Source organism: Medicago sativa, chromosome 5 (genome assembly GCF_051527215.1).
Source record: "Medicago sativa cultivar Bolivia chromosome 5, Bolivia_mono, whole genome shotgun sequence".
In the NCBI taxonomy this organism is placed as follows: Eukaryota; Viridiplantae; Streptophyta; class Magnoliopsida; order Fabales; family Fabaceae; genus Medicago; species Medicago sativa.
In genome coordinates this window covers 52,262,430-52,288,778 of record NC_140753.1, presented here as the reverse complement: position 1 = coordinate 52,288,778, position 26,349 = coordinate 52,262,430, and the positions used below count along the sequence as shown (strand labels likewise).

Here is a 26,349-nt window from a genome sequence, read left to right as displayed (position 1 = left end):
CTATGGTTTGAAACTAGCTACCCTCAAAGTTAAGCTATTACTACCTCGATTCCTTTTTACTTGTCGATTTTGTAGAATTTTTTGCTCTCTAATTACTTAGATCTCATTTGTTTGTGTAAACAATCTTCGAAAGGCAGGTTTCTTAAAAAAAATCTTAGAAAGACAAGTAAAAAAGAACAGGGGAGTAAATGTTATAGGATTGAAGTTATTTACGGGGATATTAGTCACTTTAGTCCCTGAATAAAAAATGAGTCGTCACTTTAGTCCCTGAATGCAGATAAATTGCAAAATAGTCCCTGAATGTAGACTATGTTAGTCAATTTAGTCTCTAAATGCAGACTCCGTTATTCAATTTAGTCCCTGAATGTAGACTCCGTAGTCACTTCAGTCCCTGAAATTGACTAACATAGTCTACATTCAAGGACTGTTTTGCAATTTCTCTGCATTCAGGGAGTAAAGTGACTACTCATTTCCCATTCAGGGAGTAAAGTGACTAATTCCCCTTATTTATGTTTGGAAGAATTTTACAGTATATGTGTCAGTTTAATATTCGGCATGTATCGATATAGTTGATCTTTAAATTAATAATGAAATAAGTTATTAAATAAAACCTATTTATATCCCCATTAGTATAGATTTCTTTTTTAAAAGGTTAGATATTTTACTGGTAAAGAAGAAAGGTATGGTTTATAGTTCTTACGTGAACAAATCTATTTCAATAATCATACACACGTTAATAACTGTTTGTTATTTTTCAGTTAGTTACAAAATATCTCTTTAGAGCCAATTAGTTAAAAGATAAGGATGAATGTGCGATCGATTATTTTATCTCATATGATATGAGAGTGTATCATACGAGCTACTCACCATTTATATATAGGCTCCAAGTTTAGTGGTGTATTGGAAAAATTCAAGTAACACGTATGATAAATAACTAAAAAAAAAAAAGCCCATTTAGTTAGTTTATTGTATGCTCAATTATATTTTTTATGCTCTAACTTCTATAATTTTGTCCCCCTAATTTCAAAATAACACGTTTGACGTTCTATCTTTACCTCTCTTCTAAAAATGTTAGTCCCCTTTAATTTTATAATAATGCTAACAACACTGATTCTAACACATTCTTTTTAACACATAAAAATCACACGTATTTCACTCAATAAGAAAGCAAGTATTCGATAGAATGTGTCAAAATAAGTGTTGCTGACATGGACAAAGTCGACATATACATAAACACTTCATTATTTAGATACCATATGTACAGCCCCATCACTTGACTAACAAAATTTGAAAAAAGAAAATAAAAGTCAAGCGAAGTGGGAGAAATCCCAAAGAAGAATCGAGAAGGGGAATTTTACCCAAAAGAAAAAGACAAATTGGGTGGAAGGGGAACATCAAAATTTACTCATAATCTCAATCAATTAAATTAAATTAAATTAATGTTGTGCCATAAGGAGTAACATTATTATTGTTACCAATTAAATGTTGGTGGAAATAAATTGGAGTGGAGATATGGATGATTAAGAGCTGACGAGGATGGTCCCACGTGTCTAATCAAGCAAAGATACGCTCAAGTTGACAATCAAAATCATTGGTGTACTGGATTCATATCATTTTTGTTCATTTCACTTACCTTACTTGGATCTTAGTCAGCATTGATATTTCATCTCTGCATTGGATAAGAATGTGGCACAGGATTCATATCTCTTCTTTTTCATACCAACTAATTTTGATCTCCGTCAAAATTGCAAATATACGTAAAAATGTCGTTTATGAGATTAGTTTCTTCATAATAATATCAAAATTATTTCTAATATTTTCATATGATAATGCATAATTAATATATGCAAGATTCGAGGTTCAAACTCCGACCACAAAAAAGTAGTTTCTAACTCATTACACGAAGAAATGACTAATTCTTTCCAATTTGAAATTGTTAGTTTCTAACTCATTACACGAAGAAATGACTAATTCTTTCCAATTTGAAATTGTACTAGTGTGGTATTAATTTTCGTTAAGATTTTTTTTTGTGGTGGTCGAGGTTTGAACCTTTGACCTTGCATATATTATACATTGTCCCTACCAACTGATCTAAGCCCACGAAGACAATTTTCGTTAAGACTAAATTAATCTAAGAGAAAATTGTTAGTTTTTTAATAACAAATATTAATAATTAGTTGTTAAAATGGTTTTCTCATCTATATAAATTTGATTGTAACCAAAAAATCTAGTTAAGTTTAATCCCAATTCATATCTTTTAACTCAACCAACGAGAGAAAAAAATACACTCTTTGATTATTATTATAAGTAAAAATATATATTTTAGATTCATTCAATTAATGATGTATATGATCTTTATTATAGACCACATAATATTAATTTTTGTTTATAACAGTGATGGAAGGATTATGTTTCTAACACTCACTATTTTCTTTTGTTGGATGAAAATTACAAAAAAAAAAATTGTCTAGCAGTCTAGTGGCTGGAACTCACACAATTAAATGTGGAGAAATTGTGTGTCCGGTTCGAACCCCGACCCTTACATAAATTATGCAATGTTCCTGCCAACTGAGTTAAGTTCACGGGAACAAGTTTTTAACGAGCACTAAAATATATTTGGCCTCCCACCCAAATTGAGAGATCAAAATGACAAGTTGCTCCTTCATCATGCATATATATAATTTAATAATCTAAGACGCCGTCAATCTCGTAAGAAGCATTTTCAATCCATGACACCATAACCGATTCATTCATTCAATCCCTTTTCAATTTCCTCAACCACTCTCCTTCCTTAATCTTCGATGATTCTTGAAATTTGTTGATGACAGAAGAAGGACCATACACAGAGGTGACCACAAAGTTTGATAACAAGAATTTCACACAGAATCATCCACTCTAGGATTTCCATTCACCCTTTCTTTTGATTCCATTTTCAACACCTTCACACCCATTATGTAAACTTCCTTCGTTTTATTCCTGCCTTTACTCTCATCAATTTCATCCAAAAGGGTCACCATTTTCAAGGTATTTTCCTCTCTTGATTCAATTCGGGGTCTTAAAGTTTGTTTTTTTATTACTATTATCATGACTTTTGTTGCATGCTTTTTGTTAATTTTATAGCTTTTGAATTATATGAGTATATTATTCTTGTTTTTGGTTTAATTGGGGGAGGTTAAAAATTTAGAGAATTAGAGTGATTCCTAGATTGTATTATTGGCCAGTATCTGAATTAGTTATTATTAATTGTATATTTTGATTGAAAATGTATTGAGTTTGGCTCAATCACAATGTGTCCCCGTGATTTCGTCAAAAAATTACACTTTCAAGCTTTAACAAAATCACTGTGCCACTCAGGGTCGGTTATATGGCCGTGCAAAGAGACCAGTAGCATTAGAATGTTATGTTCAGTATGAAATGCTTCACTTTATTGTTTTATTGATTGAGGGAGGGCTTTTAAAGCTTTTGAGGTTTCAATGCAATATAGTTTGGTTATTTTGTATTTGATGTGGGACGTAGTGTTGGGCGGTAAAGAACCAGCATGAGAATAAAATAAGCATAGCAGAGATGAGGATATTGTGTTGGATGTGCGGTAAGACTAAATATGATAGGATTAGAAATGACAACATTAGGGAGAAGGTTGGGGTAGTCAAATCAATAGAGGCAGATAAAAACTATAAGAGAAACTATTAAAAAAGATTTAGAGATTAATGAGTTGGATAGAGATATGATTGAACATTATGGCGTTGTCATGAACTTTCTTATTCCTTTGATTGTTATTTTCATCCAATAAGGTCAATCCTTTGGACCAGTTTTAAATGCTCAAATTTAACTTGGATTACTCTCACAACCACCTCATACTAGAATAGATACAAAAACAACGTAGTTCAACTGATTGTGTATAGCAGTCTAAGAGTGTTGAAGCATATGTGTTCATGAGTAACTTTTTTATTTTTTTTTAAAGATAACATCCAACTTTATGATATATGATCACTGTTTTTGGTTTTCTATAAGTTCTAAAGGTTAGTTGTCTCTGCCTATATATCTTGCCTCGAGATAGTGACGTTTCAAATATATATCTTGATTCACATTGTAAATTGGCTTCCATATTTTTATCATTAGTATATATTAATTGATTGAGTATTCAATCATTCATATTCAATATTATTCACAAGTGTCAACCCTGTTTTGAGTTGCTAGATTAATTAAAAATGGTGGAGAAGTTCCTGACTGTGCCACCGTTTGAGTGCGCGTGGCGAGAGGATTTAAAATTCCAGGAAGCAGGTAGGGGATGCGTGGCTTTCGATGCATTTGCCTGCAACGATGTCACATTGGTTTTTAGGGAGAATGTTGGAAGCCAAGGCTACCACTACAAAAGAGATAGTAGTCCACACTACACAATCATATTGGGGAGTCATAGGAATCGGCGTCTCAAAATTGAGGTCAACGGTGAAACTGTTGTTGACGTGGTAGGGGTTGGACTCTGCTGTTCCAATTCGTTTCAGAGTTATTGGATCAGTATCTACGATGGCTTCATCAGCATTGGTAATGGGAAATACCCTTTTCAGGATGTTGTCTTCCAGTGGTCTGATTCTCGTCCCAATCGTAATGTTCAGTACATTGGCCTCAGTAGTTGGGATAAACATGTTAAGTACAGAAACGTTAATGTCCTCTCATTAAAACACACTCTTATGCCCTTATCTAAGCATATGCTTTTTGGTGATTATCAAGTTGAGGATGATGTTACTGCTGCTGACAAACAGTTGCATATGGACTATGACAAATGGGGTCTCGACAATTTTCTGGAGAGCTGGGACTTGTCTGATATGTTATTCATCATTGGTCCTGAGGAAAGACCTGTTCCTGCTCACAAGCCTATTTTAGCTGCTTCTGGAAACTTCCCTTTATGTTCCTCCTTTGCCATCACACTACCCACTGTTTCTTATCCGCTTTTCCGTGCACTACTTCACTACATCTACACTGGCTGGACACAGGTACCACTTTTCCTTCTTATTGTTCAATGTGGATATATTATTGAAGCAATCCTTGTTTGCTTTTTTTCCTACTTTAATCATATTGCATTCCCCCTATCTATTTATTATAAGTTTGCTTGTGATTTTGTCTAGTTGATTATCATCTTTCTTGGCTGATTTTTATTTTATTCGATGCACTGTTATATCTTTCTATCCTGTAGATTCCACAAGAACACCTTGATTCTTTGAGGGCTTTAAGTCTACAGTTTCAAGTGATGCCACTGGTGAAGCAATGTGAAGAGGTTATGGAACGAATTAAGGTAGATAACAAGTTGTTTGACACCGGAAAGAATGTGGAGTTAACATATCCATGTATTGGGCCTCATTGTTCAACGTTACCCTCACTTCCTGTCAGCATTCAGAGACTGGTTCAATTAAAACTGTCGGGCCAGTACAGCGATGTGAACATCTACATTGAGAGTTATGGATTTGTTGCACGAGTACATAGAATTGTTCTCAGCTTATGGAGTATCCCCTTTGCCAAGGTAACCCAATTTCGTTATCTGTTATCTGATAATTTGTGATTTGTAACAGCAAGATTTATGCACGTAAACATCAACCTTTCCATTTTACGGAGGAAGTATTAACTTCAGTGAGCTTAATCGTGTGAGATTTCAGTTCAAAATTGATGGGCTGTATTCTGAAAAAAAACTTTGAAATTATGTTTCCGAATTTCTTAAAATAACTTCTACATCGGGCAGGATCTGAAATGTCTGTGATATGTTCTGTTTATGACTTTACAATTTACATTATAATGTCCAAGGAATGACTATAGGAATTAATTAGGTAAATAAAATTATTATCATGTTTAGCATTATTCCTTGTTACAAACTTATTTACGTGACTAGTAATGTTGATCAATTAACACATCAGTTCCATTGTAAATAGTTTCACCATTCAATGTGTTCTGGTTGGGTCTTTGCAATGTTAGTTAGCAAGCATATTGTCCAGACTCCAGAAACAATTCTCTGTTTTATCTTTATGCAAATAATACTCATGCAACGTTTGCTAATAATGTATTTTAGGCGGTGGCTATATATTTTTGTATACCGTCCATGTGAGCCATCGATTGAAGATATTGTTATTTTGACAGATGTTTACAAATGGAATGAGTGAAAGCATGTCATCAGAGGTTACTTTACGGGATGTGCCGCCAGAAGCTTTCAAGGCTATGATTGACTTTTTATATGGTGGACAATTGAATGAGAAAATTATTGATTCTGGTTCTTTGTTACTCCAACTTCTTCTATTGGCTGATCGATTCGGAGTGACGTTTCTTCACCAAGAATGCTGCAAAATGCTTTTAGAATGCCTCTCACAGGTAGTTGGGTAAACTCCACTCACAACAGTAGTTAGTGCTTACTAGGAAGATAGAATCATTTATCCTGTGGATGCCACTTGGATTAAGTGATTGGAGAAGAGTGTTGCGGTTTTTGGACCTATAAGAACAAAAGAAGAGGAGAGAACCATTTTACAATAATCAATTATAAGATATTGATACTTCTTGTCTACGCATCATATGCAGGGATGAAGTTCCTCTTTTGGGTGAAGGTCATACAACAGAGTTTTTCTATTATACAAACAAATTAAATGGAGGAGGAAGCAGACAATTTTGGCAACTATTAATGACGTAGCTTTTGAAGCTAACTATTGAACTTTGTTGCAGGACTCTGTATGTCCACTCCTCCATGTGGTTTCTTCAATCCCATCATGCAGACTTCTTAAAGAAACATTACAGAAGAGAATTGCCATAAACTTTGACTATTTTATCAGTGCCAGTACTGACTTTGTTTTGTTAGATGATACAACTTTCTTCAATATCATTAAGGTGTGTTTTCTCTTGAAGTTGCTCCATTTATTGAATTTGATGTTAAATCCAATGAATATAACTGAATGACACTCAATATCTTCTAAAGAAGTTTGCATATTTGTTTGTTTACGAGTAATTCAGAAAACGTTTTTGAGTAGAAGGGCATAAAGGAGTGGGGTTTTATTTATGTGGATATGCCATCAAAGATGGACCTGTACTTTAGTGAATTCATGTATGTGAAATTTGGATGGACCTAAGTTGTGTGATTTGAGAACTGTAAATATTGATTCACACATTTGAAGTTCTAAGTTAGTCTATAACCAAAAGCCAAAACAGAAAATCCCCTGGATATTAGTTAGTGTAGATATAATCTACTCTGCATCAGCAAATTGCCTAACTATAACAGTAGGCCTTATAGTAATATTGGAGCAACTGACTGATAATTTCTCAAATCTATATTTGCATGTTGCAGCATCCAGATCTGACGGTAACATCTGAAGAGAAAGTTCTTAATGCAATCCTAATGTTTGGCATGAATGCAAATGAGTTATTTGGATGGGAAGTGGTGGATCAGTTAAATTCAAAACCTGAACTCCTTTTTGGGGAGAGGCTTCAATTAGTCTATGACTTGCTGTCATTTGTGCGATTTCCACTGCTACAACACTCCTTACTTGACAAGGTTCGCCTGCTCTACATTAAGACACTTAGGTACAGGGTTTTATTACATTCTTCTTCTAATTACACTTTTGTAATTACTGTGCAGTTGCAGAATAGCAACATTGTCAGGCATATTCCTGTTCTACAAAGTCTCGTAAGTTTGCTGTCTTATTCCAATGAATACTTCCTGTCTTTTTTCCAGTTGATTCCATTTTTATATTTAGTGCGGTTTTGTAAATGGTTTTTCTTTTGAAGAAGCTAAACTAGCTCACCCAAATTCGCGCGGTTTTGTAAATGTAATCTTTGATTAATTGTTCTGTTGTTTATATTCTTACAGGTTCAGGAGGCAATAAATTTTGCTAAACATGGGCTGGGAAGGCCAGAAAATGAAAATAAGTAAGTTCATCATAGTTTCTCACATTGGATTCTTCAGCAGGCATTATGTCATGCTTTGCACTTTGAGCCAATTTTCAACATTTAGATTGTAGCCTCTGCAGTGGATTAGCTATAGCTTTTTTGGTATGAAAAAAATCTGCAATTTTTTTCTTTTTTAACGTACCTTGGACTCTATTTCTGTGGTATTCCCTTTCTTATGCAACAAACATATGGGTACGACCCCCATATGGATGATAGACATAATTTATTTTCCAGATCCATACAAAAACTCTATTTCTTAATCAATGTAATGACTCAAACATTCTCTCCCTCCCTCCCTTTCTAACACTACTTTCATGTGTTGCAGTGTTAGATTCCAACATAGACGGTCTAGTTACAAGGAGCTCCAGTATATATGTGATGGGGATGACCATGGAGTTCTTTACTTTGCAGGCACATCATATGGTGAACACCAGTGGGTTAATCCTCTTTTGGCTGAGGTAGGTCATGCTTTATGTGTTCCCCTTTTAGTTTTTAGGAATTCTTATTGCAAGTGCTGGTCATCAAACTATTTATACATTCTCTAATAAAAAAATATAAAATTGTGGTAGGCAAAGAAAATTACCATCACAGCCAGCAGTCCCCACTCAAGATACACTGATCCCAAGGTTTTGGTCTCAAGAACATATCAGGTATGCTAAATTTATTTACTGTGGTTTATTATTGAACTATTAATGTCTTGGATGGCACCTAATACTTCATTTGGCTATGACAGGGAACATGTTTCGCTGGACCTCGTTTGGAAAATGGACATAACTGTTCCTGGTGGATGGTTGATCTTGGACAAGATCATCAGGTACATGACATGCTCTTTGAACAAGTGGATATTTATCAGTTTTGAGTGACAATAACAAAAGCTATTTATTATATGTTTAGTTTAAGAAAAACATAAAATTTTCCGACTGCAAAATAAAACTTCTAATTTGATGATTTATTGTCATGTGATAAATGAAGTATTGAATTGAAACTCAATGAGTAGATCATTTTTGTTAAATTGGAATCAGCATCTGATTAAAGGGATTTTTTGTTTTACTCCAGCTTATGTGCAACTACTATACCATGAGGCAGGATGGCTCCAAGGCCTTCCCGAGATGTTGGAATATTCAGGTACACAGTCTCTGCTATATGGATGAGTGATTGCATTGTTCAGTTTTTCTTTTACAAAAGATTGGTGTTGGGATAAAAAATGAAAAGCATTTAATTTAATGTGTATATACTATCGTTGGAAAACACTTACACATGCCGCAAATTGCATTTCATAATATAGTTATTTTAAAAGCTGATATAACAAATTGGCATTATGGTGTCTTCTGATTGGATGCATAGCTAAAATAGTTTCACATTGTCAGTGCATGATAATTAATCTCTTAATGAAACGCGTAGATAATATGGAAGATGTGTGCAAAGAACTTTATATAGAAATATGACTTGTGAATGAATGAGCATAGGTGGCTGAGTATGAAGATTAACTTCTAAATTAATTTATGAGTAATGATATATGAACAACCATTGGTGACAACTTTCATGACAACTTCCATTTTCTCTATTTCTATTGGTCAAAAATAATAGAGAGAGAAAAAGGAAGAGAGAGAATAAAAACATAATGTGAGTATGAGAGAGAAAATTGTCAAAAAGTTGTTACAAAATGGTTGTACAAATATCATTTCTCTTAATTTATATGGAATCTACCATACATGGTCATGCATTCCTTTTTTTGGGTACTTTGCAACAAACTCTTCCTACAAAAGTGCATTGCTGTGTTACTAATACATTTAGTTTAATGGACATATATTTGTCTGTGTAAATTAATCTTACAATGACATCTAATAAGAGTCCTTTATTTATCCATGTCATACCATTAATTTTAACATAAGTATGGTGATATGATGAAACGAAATGGTAAATTTTCCTTCAGATGTCAATGTAAAAGTGGTTTACCTTATCGTGCATATTCTTTAAATCCTATATTAAATAATGTATCTTCTAATAAATATTTTTTATTTCTGATTCCACAACAAGTGTTTTGATTCCACAAAAGTATCTTTCATATGTAATGTGAAGGATTAATTAATATTGTTGTGAAATTATCAGGGATCAGCGGACGGAAAGAGCTGGCGGGACTTGAGGGTCCATGAAAACGACAGGACAGTATGCAAACCTGGTCAGTTTGCATCTTGGCCCGTAGTTGGTCCCAACGCCCTGCTTCCCTTTAGGTATTTCCGGGTTGTTCTCACAGGACCGACCACTGACACTACTAATCCTTGGAACTTCTGTATTTGCTACTTGGAACTTTATGGCTACTTCCTCTAAAACCTTTTGGTTTGGCTCTCAGATAGGATAGGCGCTCCTATTACTATACATACATGCTTCCTTAATTACATGTCCAGTTTCGTTATGTTCCCTTATTTGATTGAATAATGTAATAATATATAACTCTATGTTGTTATACTAAGAATAATTGAAGTTCAAAATTTGATGGTGAATTATTTTACTTTGTCACTAAAATTGGATTGAAATAATTGTTTGTCATTATGTAGAGGAGAGGTTCACCAAGTTAGTTTTATAACTTTTATTTTTATTCGTTATGCTACCCACAGACAAGAAATTGCAATTAAGAATACACATTTAAACGTGAATCTTGTAAATATTTTCTTTTTTTGTAACATACTCTCCACAGATATTATCAACTGTCAATAACTCAACATGTCTTCATGGTCTTGTATTAGGGTGTTGAAAAAGTATCTGAAGAGCATTTATTTTGTATATAAAAAAAAGTAATAGATGTTTTGTTCGTATTATTTGAATCAAAGTAGGTTGTTTAAAAAAAAACTTTTATATAGAAAATTGCGTAGGTGTTTGGTTTTGGGATTCAGAAAAGTCAGGCCTCAAGGTTCAAAATGTGTTGGCAAATATATTCATATAACACCGACTAAAGAGTTCATCACGGCAACATTCTTTATCAACTTTCATTGGTGAAAAGGTTGTCTACATGCTTACCAAAAGTAGAGAAAATATATATCCAATTTGAATATAGCAAATTTATTTATGAATACTTGTATATAAAGATGATACATAGTTTTAATGTGATACTTTTCTTTCAATTATGTCTCTTATTTAAACTATATTGTGTTTATCATTGTTTATAATGTTATTTAAAATTTAATTAAAATTAGTAAATTTCCATCAAAATAAGAATGATTCCATTGCAATAGGCTCTAATTGATTATATAAATTGTTTCAATTGATTATACTTCTAAGTTTGAGATGAAATTTTTTAGCCCACATTTTAGAAAAGACTCTAATTTAATTCTTCATGTTTGAATACGAAAATCACTCATTATTAATTTAATTTGAGTTGTTGTAGATGTTTAAATTCATTTTGGACGCACATCTAACCTTCTTGTATATTCTGTTATGCATTGTTGTGTTGGAAATGTTGATGTGGTCTGCTGCCCTGTCTTACTTGTAATGGTTGTGACTTGTGATGATAATTTGGACTATAGCGGTTTGTTCGTGCGTTTGAGCTATCAAGGTTGTGTAGTTGCTGCGAGTATTTGTAAATATTAAGGTGAGGGATGATATTGTATTTATTTAGATTTGGCTATGATTGATTGTTTGTTTGTTAGTGTCATATGAAAATTATATTATGAATTATATGGAATGTATATTGCATTGTGAATGATTGTCTGAACTGTCTTGGGAGAATTGTTTGTTAGTTGCTTTCTTAGGGTTATTCAAAAATAAAAATATATATGTGCACATCCTACTTGCGATTTATAGTGTGGTAAATATTCTCTGCTAAACTGAATTGTTGTTGCTTGTATGAAATTGTTCAATTGTAATTGTTGTTATGATATTGAATTGTGTTTTGTTGAGTTGAATGAGTACCAGGTCCATTGTGGGCTAAGGCTTTTTTTGCAATAAAGTTTGATCACAAGGACTTTATCAATGTGAACATTCTTTCATTTTGATTTACGCTATTGGCTCGAAGTATAACCCATGTGTCCGTTAATTTGTCAAGTTGTAGATTTTATTGTTAGAATGTGCATATGTTTTCGAATTTAATTCGTAAGGATTGGAATTTAGTTTTGAGACGTACTGATATCTCCTGTTTTAGAATGAGAAAGATTAAGACATAAGCCTAAAAGAAAACAAAAAATAGGCACTTTAATGGAAACTTATTTTGATTCATTTATCAAAATTATTTGAGTGTGATATATGCAGGGGCCGGGGTTCGAACCCCGGACACCTCACTTTTGCACATATTATATGTGTGAGCTCTAGTCACTAGGCTACTTGACAAAAAAAAAATATAGATACACATTTAGCAAAATAGAAAATTCGATAGTCGCATAAGTTAGTGTCCATATTTATGCTAGCTAAGAATATAAATAATACAAGATATCAACGAAAGGTGAAAATTATGTTTTTATAATTTAGACATAGATTCAATGTGAAAGGAGCTATCAAAATTATAATCTAAACCAATTGTCTATACATATAGTAAAGATACCCATGGCTCCGTACGTGTACTCGTTAATGTGGATGATTTATTTTAGTTAGACATTTTGTTTATATATGATTTAAAAAAAAAAACCCATAATATCAACTTGTCTTGTGTATAATAATTAATAAAAAAAATTATAAGTGACAACTTGTCATGTGCATATTCTAAAAGCTATGTGCATATTCTAAAAGCTATATCAATGATAACTTGTCCGGTGTATAATGATTTTAAATTTTTTATCAGCGATAACTTGTTCCGTGTGTAATATTTTCTATCAGTAATAAAATAGAGAGAAATGAGATGATGGTGGTGGTGGTGGTGGTGAGAGAAAGGGGATTCATGAAGAAATGGAGGAAAATGAGATGACGGATGTTGGCCTATAAAGAAACTATTTTAGTCGATTACAATTCTATCTCTTACAATGACAATTTAATAATCTACTTTCTATATGTTTGTCTTATATAGATAGTATATTGAATGTAATTATTTTTAGAAGTACTCTTGAGACATCAAGGTCCTCGGTGTCAAAGATCAGAACTCATTGAAAAGATCGAATCAAATAAACCTAAAGAAAGAAAGACATGTCTATTTCAAAATAGAGATAATGTGGATTCTAATTTTTTAGCTGTTTTTATAAATCATACATGCAAGCAAGTTCATACACACGCGCAGACACGCAATTATATCTCTATCATTTAGGAAAAATTACACATGTTATTTTTGAAGATTACATATAAATAAATTAATTAAATACAATTCGGTAGTAATTTTCTTCTTGGTGTTAAAAATTATATTTTTTTCTTGTCTAGAATTAAGTATAGTTTTTATGAAATTAAAATATTGTTTACATTCATGTTTTGTTTTTAGTTATAAGAATTACGGAATTAGCTGAATCAAGAGTATACTTATAAATTTTCTCTCCCCTCTCTCTCAATGTTAATGAGTTGTCAAAAGTGTGAATCGTTAGTCATATGACCATGGCATAATTTACTCATGATTAAAAAACAATTAAGTTTCTTCAATGATTAAATAAATGTTTAATAATTAAAAAATATTTAAGTTTATGTTGCCTTTATAAATAAATTAATAAATGTTCAATGATTAAAAATCAATTTTCGACAATTATATTTATGTTTTATTAATTTTTATTTTTTGTTTTGTATTTAGGCGCTTGTTGATCCGATGGAGAAAACCACAAATGGTTTTCCGCCGCAGCTGCCTCGACTCTGACCTCGCCACCTCCATCATCGGCCACCCACGATTGGTAGTTCTATTTCTTTGGATTCATAGGAATAGTTGGCGCGTTCAGCATACTCCAGTTTTTGTTATGGATCTTCCGCCAATGGAAGATGAGGCGGGGAGGGAATGGTTGATTTTTTTTTTTAGGGAAATATATTCTTTTAAGGGAAAATATAGTGTTGTTATTGTTATTGTAGACGTGAATAGGTAACTTGTGTGTGTGTGTGTGTGTCCACTAATACATATTTAGGCTTCACGTCAATGATGAATTAATTGAGCAAAACATTTGGACTAATCTAGTTATGCGGTTAGCTAAAGCAGTAAAATCCAATGAATTGAACTTGAATTAGGGGAAAACGAAATGTCGTAAGGAATATGATCATAGTCCATATCGAGAGATCGAGTGAAAAAGACACATGACCTGCAGATATTTGCAGACGATATCATCAGAAATCACATAACCACATCCTTCTTAGAATGAACGTCTTGTGTGGTTAGACGATGATTATCACAAATGAACCGATAATAATAAAAAAAATGATATATATATCGCGAAGGGGACTAAATAAAGGTGGCATTTAGGGTGGGTGAAGGAAAGATTTTCCCACCATGGATCAATTCATTTTGACCATTAGATCAACTAAGGAGTACATTTTTATGGTGGTCTGTCAGCACTATATTTTTTTTCATTCCATCTTCAATCATCATTCTCTCCTCTCCATCCCACTCACCTCCATGAGCAACAACACCAGATCTGTGATTTTCATTGTTTGTACTTTTCATTGTTAATTTAATTTCCTTAAAATAAAATAAAAAACATGAAAGTTTTTACATACCACAAATAAAATTACTTCAATGGAAATTTAGAAACCCTTTGTTCTTCCCCACCTTTGTTTCTATGATTTTTTATATCCTTTGTTCGAGGATAGATTTTCTATATGGTTGAGATTCTATTGCAGCTTTGCAATTCTCAGAACTCAAAAACTTTATTTATCAAACAAAAAAGGTTTTGAATTGCAGTAATTTTACAATTGAACGCATAAAAGGTGGTAAAAAAAACATACAAAGTTTTTATCGTTTAAATTTTCGTTTTCCCCAATATCAGTGTGTAGGTCTGCAAAAAATTCGCTATAGAATGCCTCAATCGGAACAGGGGTGCACATTAAAGTTTTTGCAGAAGTAGATGGAAATGAAGGTTGAAGATGGAGTTAAAAATTATAGTGTTTACAGACCACAATAAAAGTTTGTTTCATAGTTGATCTAATGGTGTATATATTTTGAGAGGTTGTTGTTGTTGGTGGTGGTGGTGGTGATAGGTGAGTGAGTAGAGACATGGAGGGGGAGAGAGAAAGGGTGATGGAAGATAATGTAAAAATAATCTAATGTTGAAAGACTATGATAATATTATGGTCTTTCTTTGATCCAATGGTAAAAAAGTATCTTTCCCATAATGGGAAACTCTTTCCCTCACCCATCCTAAATGCCACCCTAAATAAAAGTATGCTAAGGGGTCAAATACATATTAATAGATTTCTGAAAAACTAGCTACTAAAGGTAAACAAATTCTTGTGTATAATAAATGTCACCTTTGAACAATGAGAATGTCATATTTTGAGTGTTATGTCTGAATTACGAGTTTGATATCCTATTTTAACTCATGCATGCAAACACATAGGTATGCGCGCACACACACACACTTATATATACTCTGCTACGTTCCATTGTCAACATTTTTTTTACTAGCATATCCATGTTATTTGAACAATGGAAATGACATCTCCATGTTTTGTATGAATGTTAACCAATTTCAAAATTTGAATGCGCTCAATTGCTTTTTTGTTGTCGAAGGTATTGCCGATGATCAATGCGCTGGTCACCATCGCTCAAATTTTTGTTTTTGATTTGTAGGAGTGCTAGATGTACTTGCCATGCACTAGCTTGTGATTGGGGTTATGATAGATATATGAAATAACAATAGCCATAGAAAACTCACACACACACACACAAGTGAAAGTTTCAGAGCTCGAATCCCAATCACAACATTCCGTCCAACAATTTCGACATTTTTATTAGCAATTATAGTACCAACGCTCTTTTATTCTCGTAAGAAAAACAATTTTTACTTATGTAAAAAAAACTATCCTTTGCAGAAAAACTATCTGTATTTTTATCCTATTTATTAAATCCATATGATAAATGTCCAACCTCGAAACTTGGAAATTAAAATTGAAATAGTAAAAAAAAAAACCAAGGACAGAAAAGGTAATAAAAAAACTAGTGTGGAGAAAGAGTTATGTTTCTCTGGCCATGTGACCAACGATTCGCATTTGGTCACATCCAATTAAAACTTGACAACTCATTAATATAGACAGAGAAAGAAACTTGTTTGTTAAATAAAAGAGAAATCGAGAAGAAAAAAAAGCAGGGAGAGAATACATCATCGACAACTATGACACCACCAATGAAGAGGAAGGGTCGACGATGCCACAATCACCGATGGTCGATCACAACAGTGCGGTGACAGGAGGGGCCATCTTGGAGATGAAGGTCGAATTTGTAGCCACTGCAAGGAAATGATGTCGTTGTGGTGAGTCGTCAGAAATGGAGGTCATCAAAGGAGGAGACTTGGTTGGTGGTTTGGTACAGACAACTTCAACTTCGCCTTCTATGCGATTCCATCACTGCTATCTCCTTCTTTCAGCTTTCACCCATTTATTTTCATCTCTTCCTATCTCCCTCCATTTACCCTCCCCATCCCAGAACATAATCAACTAGATAGCAATATGGAGAAAAGAAAATGACACAAAATCATAATTTTATTTTAATATAAACCATCCACGGTAGTGGCTGTTGTCACTATGGTCAATGACCGTCAATGTAGTCGTCCATCCTTATTCCCACCATCGTCACTATGTCCATTACAAATATTAGCGTCTTTGCCGTTTTCTCTTCATGAATGTCGTAGTCTCACCTCCCTCTCCCTCGATGGAATCGCAGTCGCCGACCATTCTCTCTTTGTTTTTTTTTTTTTTACGGTTTTCACTTTGTTTTTATTGTAAAATTCTCTCTTCCCCTCTCAATGTTAATGAGTTGTCAAATTTTGGTTGCCTATGATCAAATGTCATATATGAAGAAGAAGCACCATGTTTAATATGCTAATCTGCACACTCGTTGCCTTGACGGGGGGTATGATGAAAATTAACATTCCAATCTCGATTTTGTAGTTGGACTATCGCAATAAACTTTCATTGGAGTTGGGCTTGTAATCTCCAATTATTGCATGAATTTTTTGATCCATAGTACTTCATAAAAACCATGAGCCACCGGTCGAAATTCAGCCTCTGCACTTCTCCTGGCTACAACATTTTGTTTTTTGCTCCTCCATGTAACTAAATTTTCACCTACAAAGGTACAATATCCAGATGTAGACTTCCGATCATTTATATTACCTGCCTAGTCAGCATCTGTATAGGCTTCAACCTGTATATGCCCTCCGTTTCTGAACATTAACCCTTTTCCAGGAGTTCCCTTTAAATATCTCAATATTCTGAAAACAACTTCAAAGTGGGCTGGCCCTGGTGCATGCATAAATTGGCTTATTACGCTCACAACAAATGTTATATCAGGCCTTGTATGTGACAGATAAATTAGCCTACCAGCCAATCGTTGATAGCGTTTTCTATCTATTGTTTCATCTTCAGCAGCTGATTTTAGTTTCACATTAGGATCAATTGGTGTTTCTGCTGCCTTACACCCTGTCATCCCTGTTTCTGTGAGTAAATCAAGTATATACTTCCGCTGGTTGAGGAAAATTCCTTCTTTCGATCTTGCAAACTCCATACCGAGAAAGTATTTTAATTTTTCAAGATCCTTGATGTCGAACTCAACCTCAAGTCTTCCCTTTAGATCACTAATCTCTCCAATATCGTCTCCTGTCATAATAATGTCATCAACATACACTATTAAGATGGCAATCTTACCTTCACGTGAGTATTTGAAGAACATAGTGTGATCTGCTTGACTTTGAGTGAAGCCATGTCTCTTGACAACACTTCCAAATCTCTCAAACCAGGCCCTTGGCGATTATTTTAATCCATACAAGGATTTTTTCAATCTGCAAACTTTACCTCTTCCAAGCTTATCTTCAAATCCTGGAGGCAAGCTCATATATACTTCTTCATGTAATTCTCCATTCAAGAAGACGTTTTTAACATCATATTGATGTAGGGTCCAGTTGAAATTTACTGCAAGAGAGAGAAGAATTTTGATGGAATTGATCTTAGCAACCGGGGCAAAAGTCTCCAGATAATCTATACCATGAGTTTGAGTGAATCCTTTTGCTACTAATCTTGCTTTGTATCTTTCCACACTTCCATCAGCCTTGCACTTCACTGTAAAGACCCACTTACATCCTACTGCCTTTTTGTCATAAGGTAGATCAGTAATACACCAAGTGTTATTTATGTTCAAAGCATTCATCTCTTCTTTCACTGCTAATTTCTAATTCGGATCACCAAATGCTTCCTGAATAGTTCTGGGCACAAACAAATTAGAAATCCTAGACATATATGCTCTGTGAGTGTATGACAATTAATTACACATGGGGTGTTTAGTGCATGTACGAGCACATTTTCTTTCAGCAATAGGGATATTGAGGTCTGGAATATTTTTTCTCACAACAATTGGAAGATTAATATCAGGAAAAGACAAATCAGGTGAATCATTGGATAAGTGAGAAGAATTACCGGAGGAACTAGAAGATGGATTATCAGTAGGACCTTCACTTGGAGAATCTGATTGAACTTCTACTAGAAAGACAAGGGAGTCTGTACCATCTTTGTGAAATTTTTTTCCGAACATACACTTTAAGTTCAGGATTCTTAATCACTGTTTCTCCCTCTTCTCCCCCTGTTTCAAATACTATATGTTCTGGCAATTCAAGATCGGGTTTTCTAGGTTCTATTATCTTAGCATCTAGGTGATCATTTGTTACAACATCATCTAGAACAGGTAAAATTTCCCAAAAATTATCTTCCTCATTACTACTCTGACTCTCCCCCTGAAGAGAATTTTTTCTAAAAAAAGGTTAATCTTCAACAAAGTGGACATCCATGCTTTCAAAAAAAAAAACTTTGTAATTGGGTTAAAACATTTGTATCCCTTTTTATTGGAAGCATAGCCAAGAAAAACACATTTTTCGGCTTTAGGATCCAACTTGGAACGAAAAATATTTGGGATGTAAACATAACAAAGACAACCAAAAACTATAAGGGGAAGATTTGTAATAATGCGAGAAGTGGGAAAATTATTTTGTAACACCTGCACATGAGTTTCGTATTGTAACACACGGGATGGCATTCGATTGATGAGGTAACAAGCAGTTAATAAAGCATTACCCCAAAGATACTTAGATACATTCATAGAAAACATAATAGCTCTAGTAACTTCTAGGAGATATCTATTTTTTCTTTCAGCAATACCATTTTGTTGTGGAGTATCACGACAAGTGGATTGGTGAATTATCCCATTAGTTACTAGGAATGTACTTAAATATTTATTGAAGTATTCAGTGTCATTGTCAAACCTTAGAATGCCAGTCGTGGTATTAATTTGATTTTTAATCATGTTAAAAAAATCTTGAAACCTTTGTTCAACTTCTGATTTCTTTTCCATGAGGTAAACCCAACACACCCGTGTATGATCATCAATAAATGTCACAAACCATTTTTTTCCATATGAAGTTTTAATTTTTGAAGGACCCCAAACATCGCTATGAATTAGATAAAAAGGTTTAGATGCAGAATAACCTCTTGAATTAAAAGACACACGATGATCTTTAGCTAAATGACAAGCTTCACAATGAAATTGTGAGGAACTTATTTCTTTGGAAAATTCAGGAAACAAATGCTTAAGATAAGAAAAACTCGGATGGTCTAATCGTTTATGCCATAACATGATTTTTTGAAACAAAAGGTGGACTTATACGACTTGAACCGAACATTGTTGTATTACCAAGGGGAGTTTCATCAAAGTAGTACAGTCCATTAATCTCTCTAGCAGTTCCAATCGTCTTCCCCAAGTTCTGGTCCTGAAAAATACAAGTAGAAGGACGAAAAAGAACAGGACAGTTAGAGTCCTCAGACAGTTTATGAGCAGATAGAAGATTACAAGCAAATTTGGGAACATGTAAAACAGATTGCAAAGTGATTTGCTCTGATATTTTTATGTTTCCTTTGCCTGCAATACTAGAATAACTACCATCAACTATCCTAACTTTTTCAGAACTAGAACTAGGAAAATATAAATTGAATAGATGAGAGCAATTAGTCATGTGTTCAGATGCCCCTGAATCTATTATCCAGGGGTTGGAATGGTTTTAGACAAATAGTGCCCAAGAATCCTTACCTGTTTATGCCACAGTATCTGTGTAATATCCCGCTCGTCAGCTAATGGAATTATTAGTCAAATGTATCAGAGGTTAAGTAATGAGGAATGTTAAGTATGACGGAGGATATTGTTATGTAATATCACTCAAGTATGGACTTATGTATCAGTGTCAGGTAAACACGACTGAGACGAAGGGCATTTAAGTAATCTCGCACAAGGGAGTATATAAGCATGTTTGGACCTAAAATATTCATTTTCCCTTTCACTTTCTCTCTCTAGGTTTTGAGAAGAAAGTTTCTCCTCCTTCTCTCTACCATATGTGCCTCCCTCTTCTCTCTAATACATCCAATCTTCCTTCAAAACATGGTTTAAGCATGTATTATGGTAGCTTATCAAGCAAGAAACAAGTGGAGGAAAGAATTAAGGGTCAATATGTGTTTACCCCCCTGTAATTTGGGCGAGTTTCGATTTTCCCCCTGTAAAAATTTTTGTTTGAATTGCACCCTTGTAAAAAAAAAAATTTCCGGAAAACACCCCTCCCCTCTCCAACTCAGCAGATTCGCTGACGTGGCGCTGCCTTGGCTTTTTTTTTCATTTTTTATTTTTTTTAAAATGCCACGTCATATTTTTGTTTTAAAAATATTTAAAAATAAATTTTAAAAAACAAAAAAATCCAAAAAATAATAAAAAAATTTAAGTTTTTTTTCCAAAAATTTAAAAAATCGAAAAATAATTTTAGAAAAATCCAAAAAAACATAAAAATATTCAATTTTTTTTTCCAAAAAATTTTAAAAATCGAAAAATAATTTTGAAAAAATAAAAAAATCCAAAAAATCATAAAAATATTCAGTTTTTTTTACAAAATTTTAAAAATCCAAAAAATTCAGAAAAAATATTAAGATTTTTTCCGAAATATTAAAAAGCAGAAAAATAGTCATCTTTTTTTTTCCGAAAAATTTAAAAATCGAAAAAAATTAGATTTTATTTCAAAAATTTTAAAAATTAGAAAAATAGTCAGATTTTTTATTCGAAAATTTTATACCACAATTTTAATAAAATATTGGGAAAAAAATCATTTCATTCCACAAATTTTTTTTGCCTAATGATTCTAACCAAAAATCCGTTTTGGGGCTATAATAAGAATTTTTATTCTCAAATAATATCAGAGGGTTTTGTCATCGTCGTGGAAAGATTTTATAAGATTTATGATTTATGAATTCTACCTCCTCTAATGAAGAGCTTAATTATAGGAAAAATGGAATTTCCATGACTTTTATAAAATACTCTAAATTTGTATTCAGATTTTTAAAAATTAATTTTTTTCCAGAATATTTTTTTAAAAAATCTGACCTTTTTTTCTAATTTTGAAAATTTACTTTTTTTGTATTTTGAAAATTAAATTCCAGAATTTTTAAAAATCTTTTTAATTTTAAAAAAATCTGATTATATTTTCTGATTTTTTTCTAATTTTTTAAATTTCCAAAAAAATCTTAATAGTTTTTTTATAATTTTTAAATTATTGAAAAAAATCTAATTTTTTTTCGATTTGACGTGGAAAATTTTTTAAAATTATTTTTCAATTTTTAAATTTTTAGGAAAAAAACTGAATTTTTTTATTATTTTTTTATTTTTGAAAATTATTTTTCGATTTTTTACATTTTTGGAAAAAAAAACTGAATATTTTTATGTTTTTTTTTATTTTTCTAAAATTATTTTTCGATTTTTTAAATTTTTGGAAAAAAAACTTAAATTTTTTTATTATTTTTTTGTTTTTTAAAATTTATTTTTAAAACAAAAATATGACGTGGCATTTTAAAAAAAAAAGCCAAGGCAGCGCCACGTCAGCGAATCTGCTGAGTTGGAGGGGGGAGGGGTGTTTTCCGGAAAAATTTTTTTTACAAGGGTGCAATTCAAACAAAATTTTTTACAGGGGGGAAAACCGAAACTCGCCCAAATTACAGGGGGGTAAACACATATTAACCCAAGAATTAAACATGGTTTGGTGAAAAGGGGAAAGATCAAGAATGGATCAAAGCTAGGATTGATGCTTGGATATTGCAAAGAACATGTTAGGTGAGTTCCATAGATAGTTTACCACCCTTTGGGTTGTGTAATTTCATGATTAAAGGATTGATTTATGTTTATGAGAGGATTAGGACCCTAATAGACTTTTGATAAATTCTTGTTGATTTGATGTTAAATTGCCGTGTAATATGTTTATAAATGTATATGTATGTTGCTGGATGATTATAGTGCATTGCAGGATCAAACTGAACAAGTTTTGGGCCAAAACTGGAAAATTAGTACCACAGACCCGAAGAACTACGCTATTAGCGAAATCTACGCTAATAGCGAAATTCTTCAGGAATGTCCCACGCTCCAGGGGCGCTAATAGCGCAGCCCTCTGGTTTGACCAACATGTTTTTGGCCTGTTGGTCCATCCTGGGGCCGTGGTGCATTATGTAGTCTTCCTTTCGTCGTTTTACAACTTTATAACCTTAAAACAACATCTAGGCAATGCACATAACATCAAATGATTCTTGAAATGAAAATCATGGCAATCTTAACATGAATGACAAGAGTGAATCAAGAGAGTTTAAGTCGATATTGCTCGGGTAGCTGTGAAATAAGAAAGGGCATGAATGTAGAGCCTCAACATAGTGTTGAGAACTAGAAAGATAGCAAGAATGATAAGTATGGCAAGTATAGATGAATATGAATGAATAAAGAGGTAGTTTACTACTAATCGGATCGACGCCGGATCCGAGGTAAACGAGTATGCATGTATAGGTTAAAAACCTTTCATGAATGTTTGTGAATGTTAAGACCATGATATGTATGTGTAGTTTATCACACTTAGGATCGCTTAAGGATCCGTGGTAAATGAGTAAGTAAGACGTAGGTGTTCGTGTCTCTTGTTATCCACGCCATGGGGATACGGGAGGTTCTCGACCTAAGGGGAACGGTTTAAGCCGTAAGGGACCCGCACGACACCGAGGGAGTTCGATTACCTTAGCTAGCTATTTTCGGTATGTATGGGATTGTACTCGGGTTTACTCCACCCCGGGGCTCTCCGTAAAATGAATCAAGATAATGTTTGTATGTTCAACGCTAACATAATGAATTAACTTAGATACGAATATGTATGTTATGTTTATGTTTATGCGAAAATGACTCCATGCACGTTTATGTTTAAGAACAAGAGCATTAGATGCTACATGATAAGTACAAGGCATGGATTAGAGCAAGTAAAAAATGTTATGCCGATGACGATCTTAGGTTCCCCTAATCGTCCGGTTTAGGATTGTGTCATGAATATGTTATGTTAAGTCTTGATGCGTTTAACGTATCTTGAGTTAGCGGTCCTAGGATCCCTTGACCGCCATGACACGTATGATAGTAAGCCTATAACAAGTAAGATGAATTATGACGGCCCTAGTATGCACAACCGTCTAAGTATGCAAGTCCCCACACACGTATAATCAACCGTCAGGTTGTAAAGTAGACACATGGTGACCGTAGGTTTCCCCTTGAGGTTGCCTATAGCCTAGGATTTAGGGGAACTCACTGAGACATTATGTCTCATCCCAATCCTTATTTGTTTCAGATAAGCAGGATGTTATGCAAGCTTGAAGTTGGAAGGATGTTTCAGCAAGTGTGTGCGTTCGTGTCGCTGCAGGATGCTTGGGACTTTAAGGATGAAATTATATATATGGTTGAGATGTTTATGTTATTAATGTACGAACGCAATTTGTTGTATAATATTCTTTCGAATGTAATTCTTATGTTGTATATTTTAATATATCCAGTACTAATGTTAACGCACGTGCCAGACTTTCTAGATACGTCTGGTATGGGTGTTACAATCTGCTCCTTAGTAAATGGAGATGAAGCAACATCGTTGGTTATAGGCATAGGTCGGTCACCAAACTTACCAGCCTTGCTATTGTTTGGCCTACCATGTAGCTTGAAACAAGTTTCTCGAGTGTGACGATTGCGGCCACAGTAGTTGCAAACTAAATGGGTCTTGTCACCACCTCATGGAGTAGGGAAAGATTTGCGATTGACTTGAGGAACAGCCAAGGCAAATCCTTCAACCGGTGGCGGGACAACGACTATCTTTTTTTCGAGCATCACTTGCCTACGACTCTCTTCGCGACGCACTTCCGCAAAGACGTCACCAATTGAAGGGATAGGATTCCTACCAGGGATTCGGCCACGAACCTCATCAAACTCAACATTTAAACCTGCAAGAAATTTGAAGACACGGCTAACATCCACCATCTTCTTGTAGTGCTTGCAGTCCTCAGGTGACTTCCACTCATATTCCTTGAAGAGATCCAGATCTTGCCAAATACGTTTGAGACAATTGAAGTATTTGGTGACTGAATCTTCAGGTTGCCTAATTTCTCCAAGTTGGCGAGTTAATTTGTAAATTTGGGTCTGGTTTCCTAAATCAGAGTATATTTGAGAGACACTCTCCCAAAGATCTTTTGCGGTATCATAACAGAGATAGTTCGCACCTATCTCTTCAGTCATATAATTGACTAACCATGTCATGACCATGGAATTTTCTTCATCCCATGTATCATAATCTGTGTCTGCCTTGTCTGGTTGTTTCTTGTCTCCAGTGATGTAGCCAATCTTTCCTCTCCCCCTGAGATACAACCGAACAGACTGTGACCAATGAAAGTAATTAGCACCGTTCAGCCGAATTGTTGTGATCTAAACATGGTGATTTTCATGACAGGTTGGGGTGATTCAGGTTTGGGTGAAGAATGTTTGGGTGAATGCTGGGACTCACTATCAGACATGGAATCAGACATTATGTGGGATGGGAAGAAAAGAAAAAGAAAAAGAAAAAGAAACAAACGGAAGCAAAATAAACCCTATGGATTTCTTGCTGCCACTGATACCATATAGAAATATGCTCTATATTCATATATCTGTAAAACAGTACATAGGAGGTACACCCTCCGGTCACAAATATAAGCAAAAATTCATATTTTAGATTCATTCAATAAATGATGTATGTTGTCTACAATAAAGACCACATACATCATTTATTGAATGAATCTAAAACATGGATTTTTACTTATATTTGTGACCGGAGGGTGTATTTATAGAATAGTCAGTGTGCTGGTCTTGCCAGAAAATAGGAGAAATTATTCTATCTATAAATGCTACTTATTCTCCCTTTAAATGCTAATTCTAATACAACTAATTACAATTAATTAGTATTTACAATAAGTCAAACAAGACAAGAATCTGATTGATTCTGTGCTAATATTCAACATGGACAAACTTACTAATAAGAGGAGTATGAAGATGACGTGATTGGACATCCGACATGATTAGCTCAAGAGCGACCCTATAATCTGATTCAAGAATAATGTTCGTGTTCCGCGCATCATACGCAATTCGAAGGTCATGAAAAATGGCATATAATTCAGCCGTCAAGCAAGAAGTAAAACCACAAAAACCAGTAAAACCCAACAACCAATCACCATTATTGTTTCTTGTAAGACATCTAAAACCTAAAGTCTTGGGGTGTGTTTGGTTTGCAAAACAATAAGTACTGGACAGAACAACACAACACAAGGCAGAACAGTACAGGACAAATTTTTTATGGCAATGAGTAATTTTATGTTTTATATGATTTTTGGGGGACAAAATGCTATTTTGGTATTTTATACAACTTGTACATGAGACAAAAAGTTGTGCTGTGGTTTGGTGAGGGACAAAAATATGAGTTTTTGTCCTGTCCCTTGCCTCCAGTTTGTCCTGTACCTGAAACAGTTTTACAAATCAAACACTGGACAACTAGAGTTGTTCTGTCCTGTCCTTCATTTTTTAGCAAATCAAACGCACCCTTGGATTTTTTACCCCCTCAACTGCATCGTTCCCTTCTAGATGATGCTCTTGGAGTTGCTCACCTAGGATCATAGTTTTGGTTTTGTTTTGTCATTTCTTCTTGATAAAAAAATGTCAATTGTTCATCACATGACCATGAAAATTCTAATACCAATTTTTTATTTTTTTTAAGATAATACCAACTCTCTTTTATTCTCGGAAAAAAACTATCTCCTACGAAAGAACAAAGTTGGACAATGTCATTCAAAAATCTGAATCTTTCTATTCTATTTATAAAATCCAAACGATAAATGTCCGACCGCGAAATTCGGAGATTAACTTAATAAACCTAAGGACAAAGAAGGTAATAAATAAAATCTATATGATAAATGTCTGACCGCGAAATTCGGAGATTAACTTAAAAAACCTAA

The 26,349-nt window shown here is 33.8% G+C and overlaps 1 protein-coding gene and 1 pseudogene across 1 annotated transcript; one reads left to right on the top strand and one right to left on the bottom strand.

Annotated features, from left to right (window-relative positions):
* Positions 1 to 2,700: 2,700 nt before the first annotated feature.
* Positions 2,701 to 10,415, top strand: LOC146922891 (BTB/POZ domain-containing protein). The gene is made up of 13 exons (XM_085715680.1): positions 2,701 to 3,024; positions 4,198 to 4,991; positions 5,192 to 5,515; positions 6,124 to 6,351; positions 6,697 to 6,858; positions 7,313 to 7,519; positions 7,604 to 7,651; positions 7,835 to 7,893; positions 8,240 to 8,372; positions 8,484 to 8,564; positions 8,648 to 8,728; positions 8,971 to 9,039; positions 10,024 to 10,415. Exons 2-13 carry the CDS (start codon positions 4,209 to 4,211, stop codon positions 10,240 to 10,242), a joined length of 2,394 nt encoding a protein of 797 aa, XP_085571806.1. The 5' UTR covers positions 2,701 to 3,024; positions 4,198 to 4,208; the 3' UTR covers positions 10,243 to 10,415.
* Positions 10,416 to 19,619: 9,204 nt separating this feature from the next.
* On the bottom strand, positions 19,620 to 24,802 carry LOC146922890 (uncharacterized; annotated as a pseudogene).
* Between the last annotated feature and the right edge of the window lie 1,547 nt (positions 24,803 to 26,349).

Bases quoted from the DNA above. Each gene is read 5' to 3' on its own strand.
- LOC146922891 (XM_085715680.1), top strand. From the start codon at position 4,209: ATGGTGGAGAAGTTCCTGACTGTGCCACCGTTTGAGTGCGCGTGGCGA. The intron at 4,992-5,191 runs GTACCACTTTTC...TCTATCCTGTAG, and splicing joins TCTACACTGGCTGGACACAG to ATTCCACAAGAACACCTTGA. The intron at 8,373-8,483 runs GTAGGTCATGCT...AAATTGTGGTAG, and splicing joins TTAATCCTCTTTTGGCTGAG to GCAAAGAAAATTACCATCAC.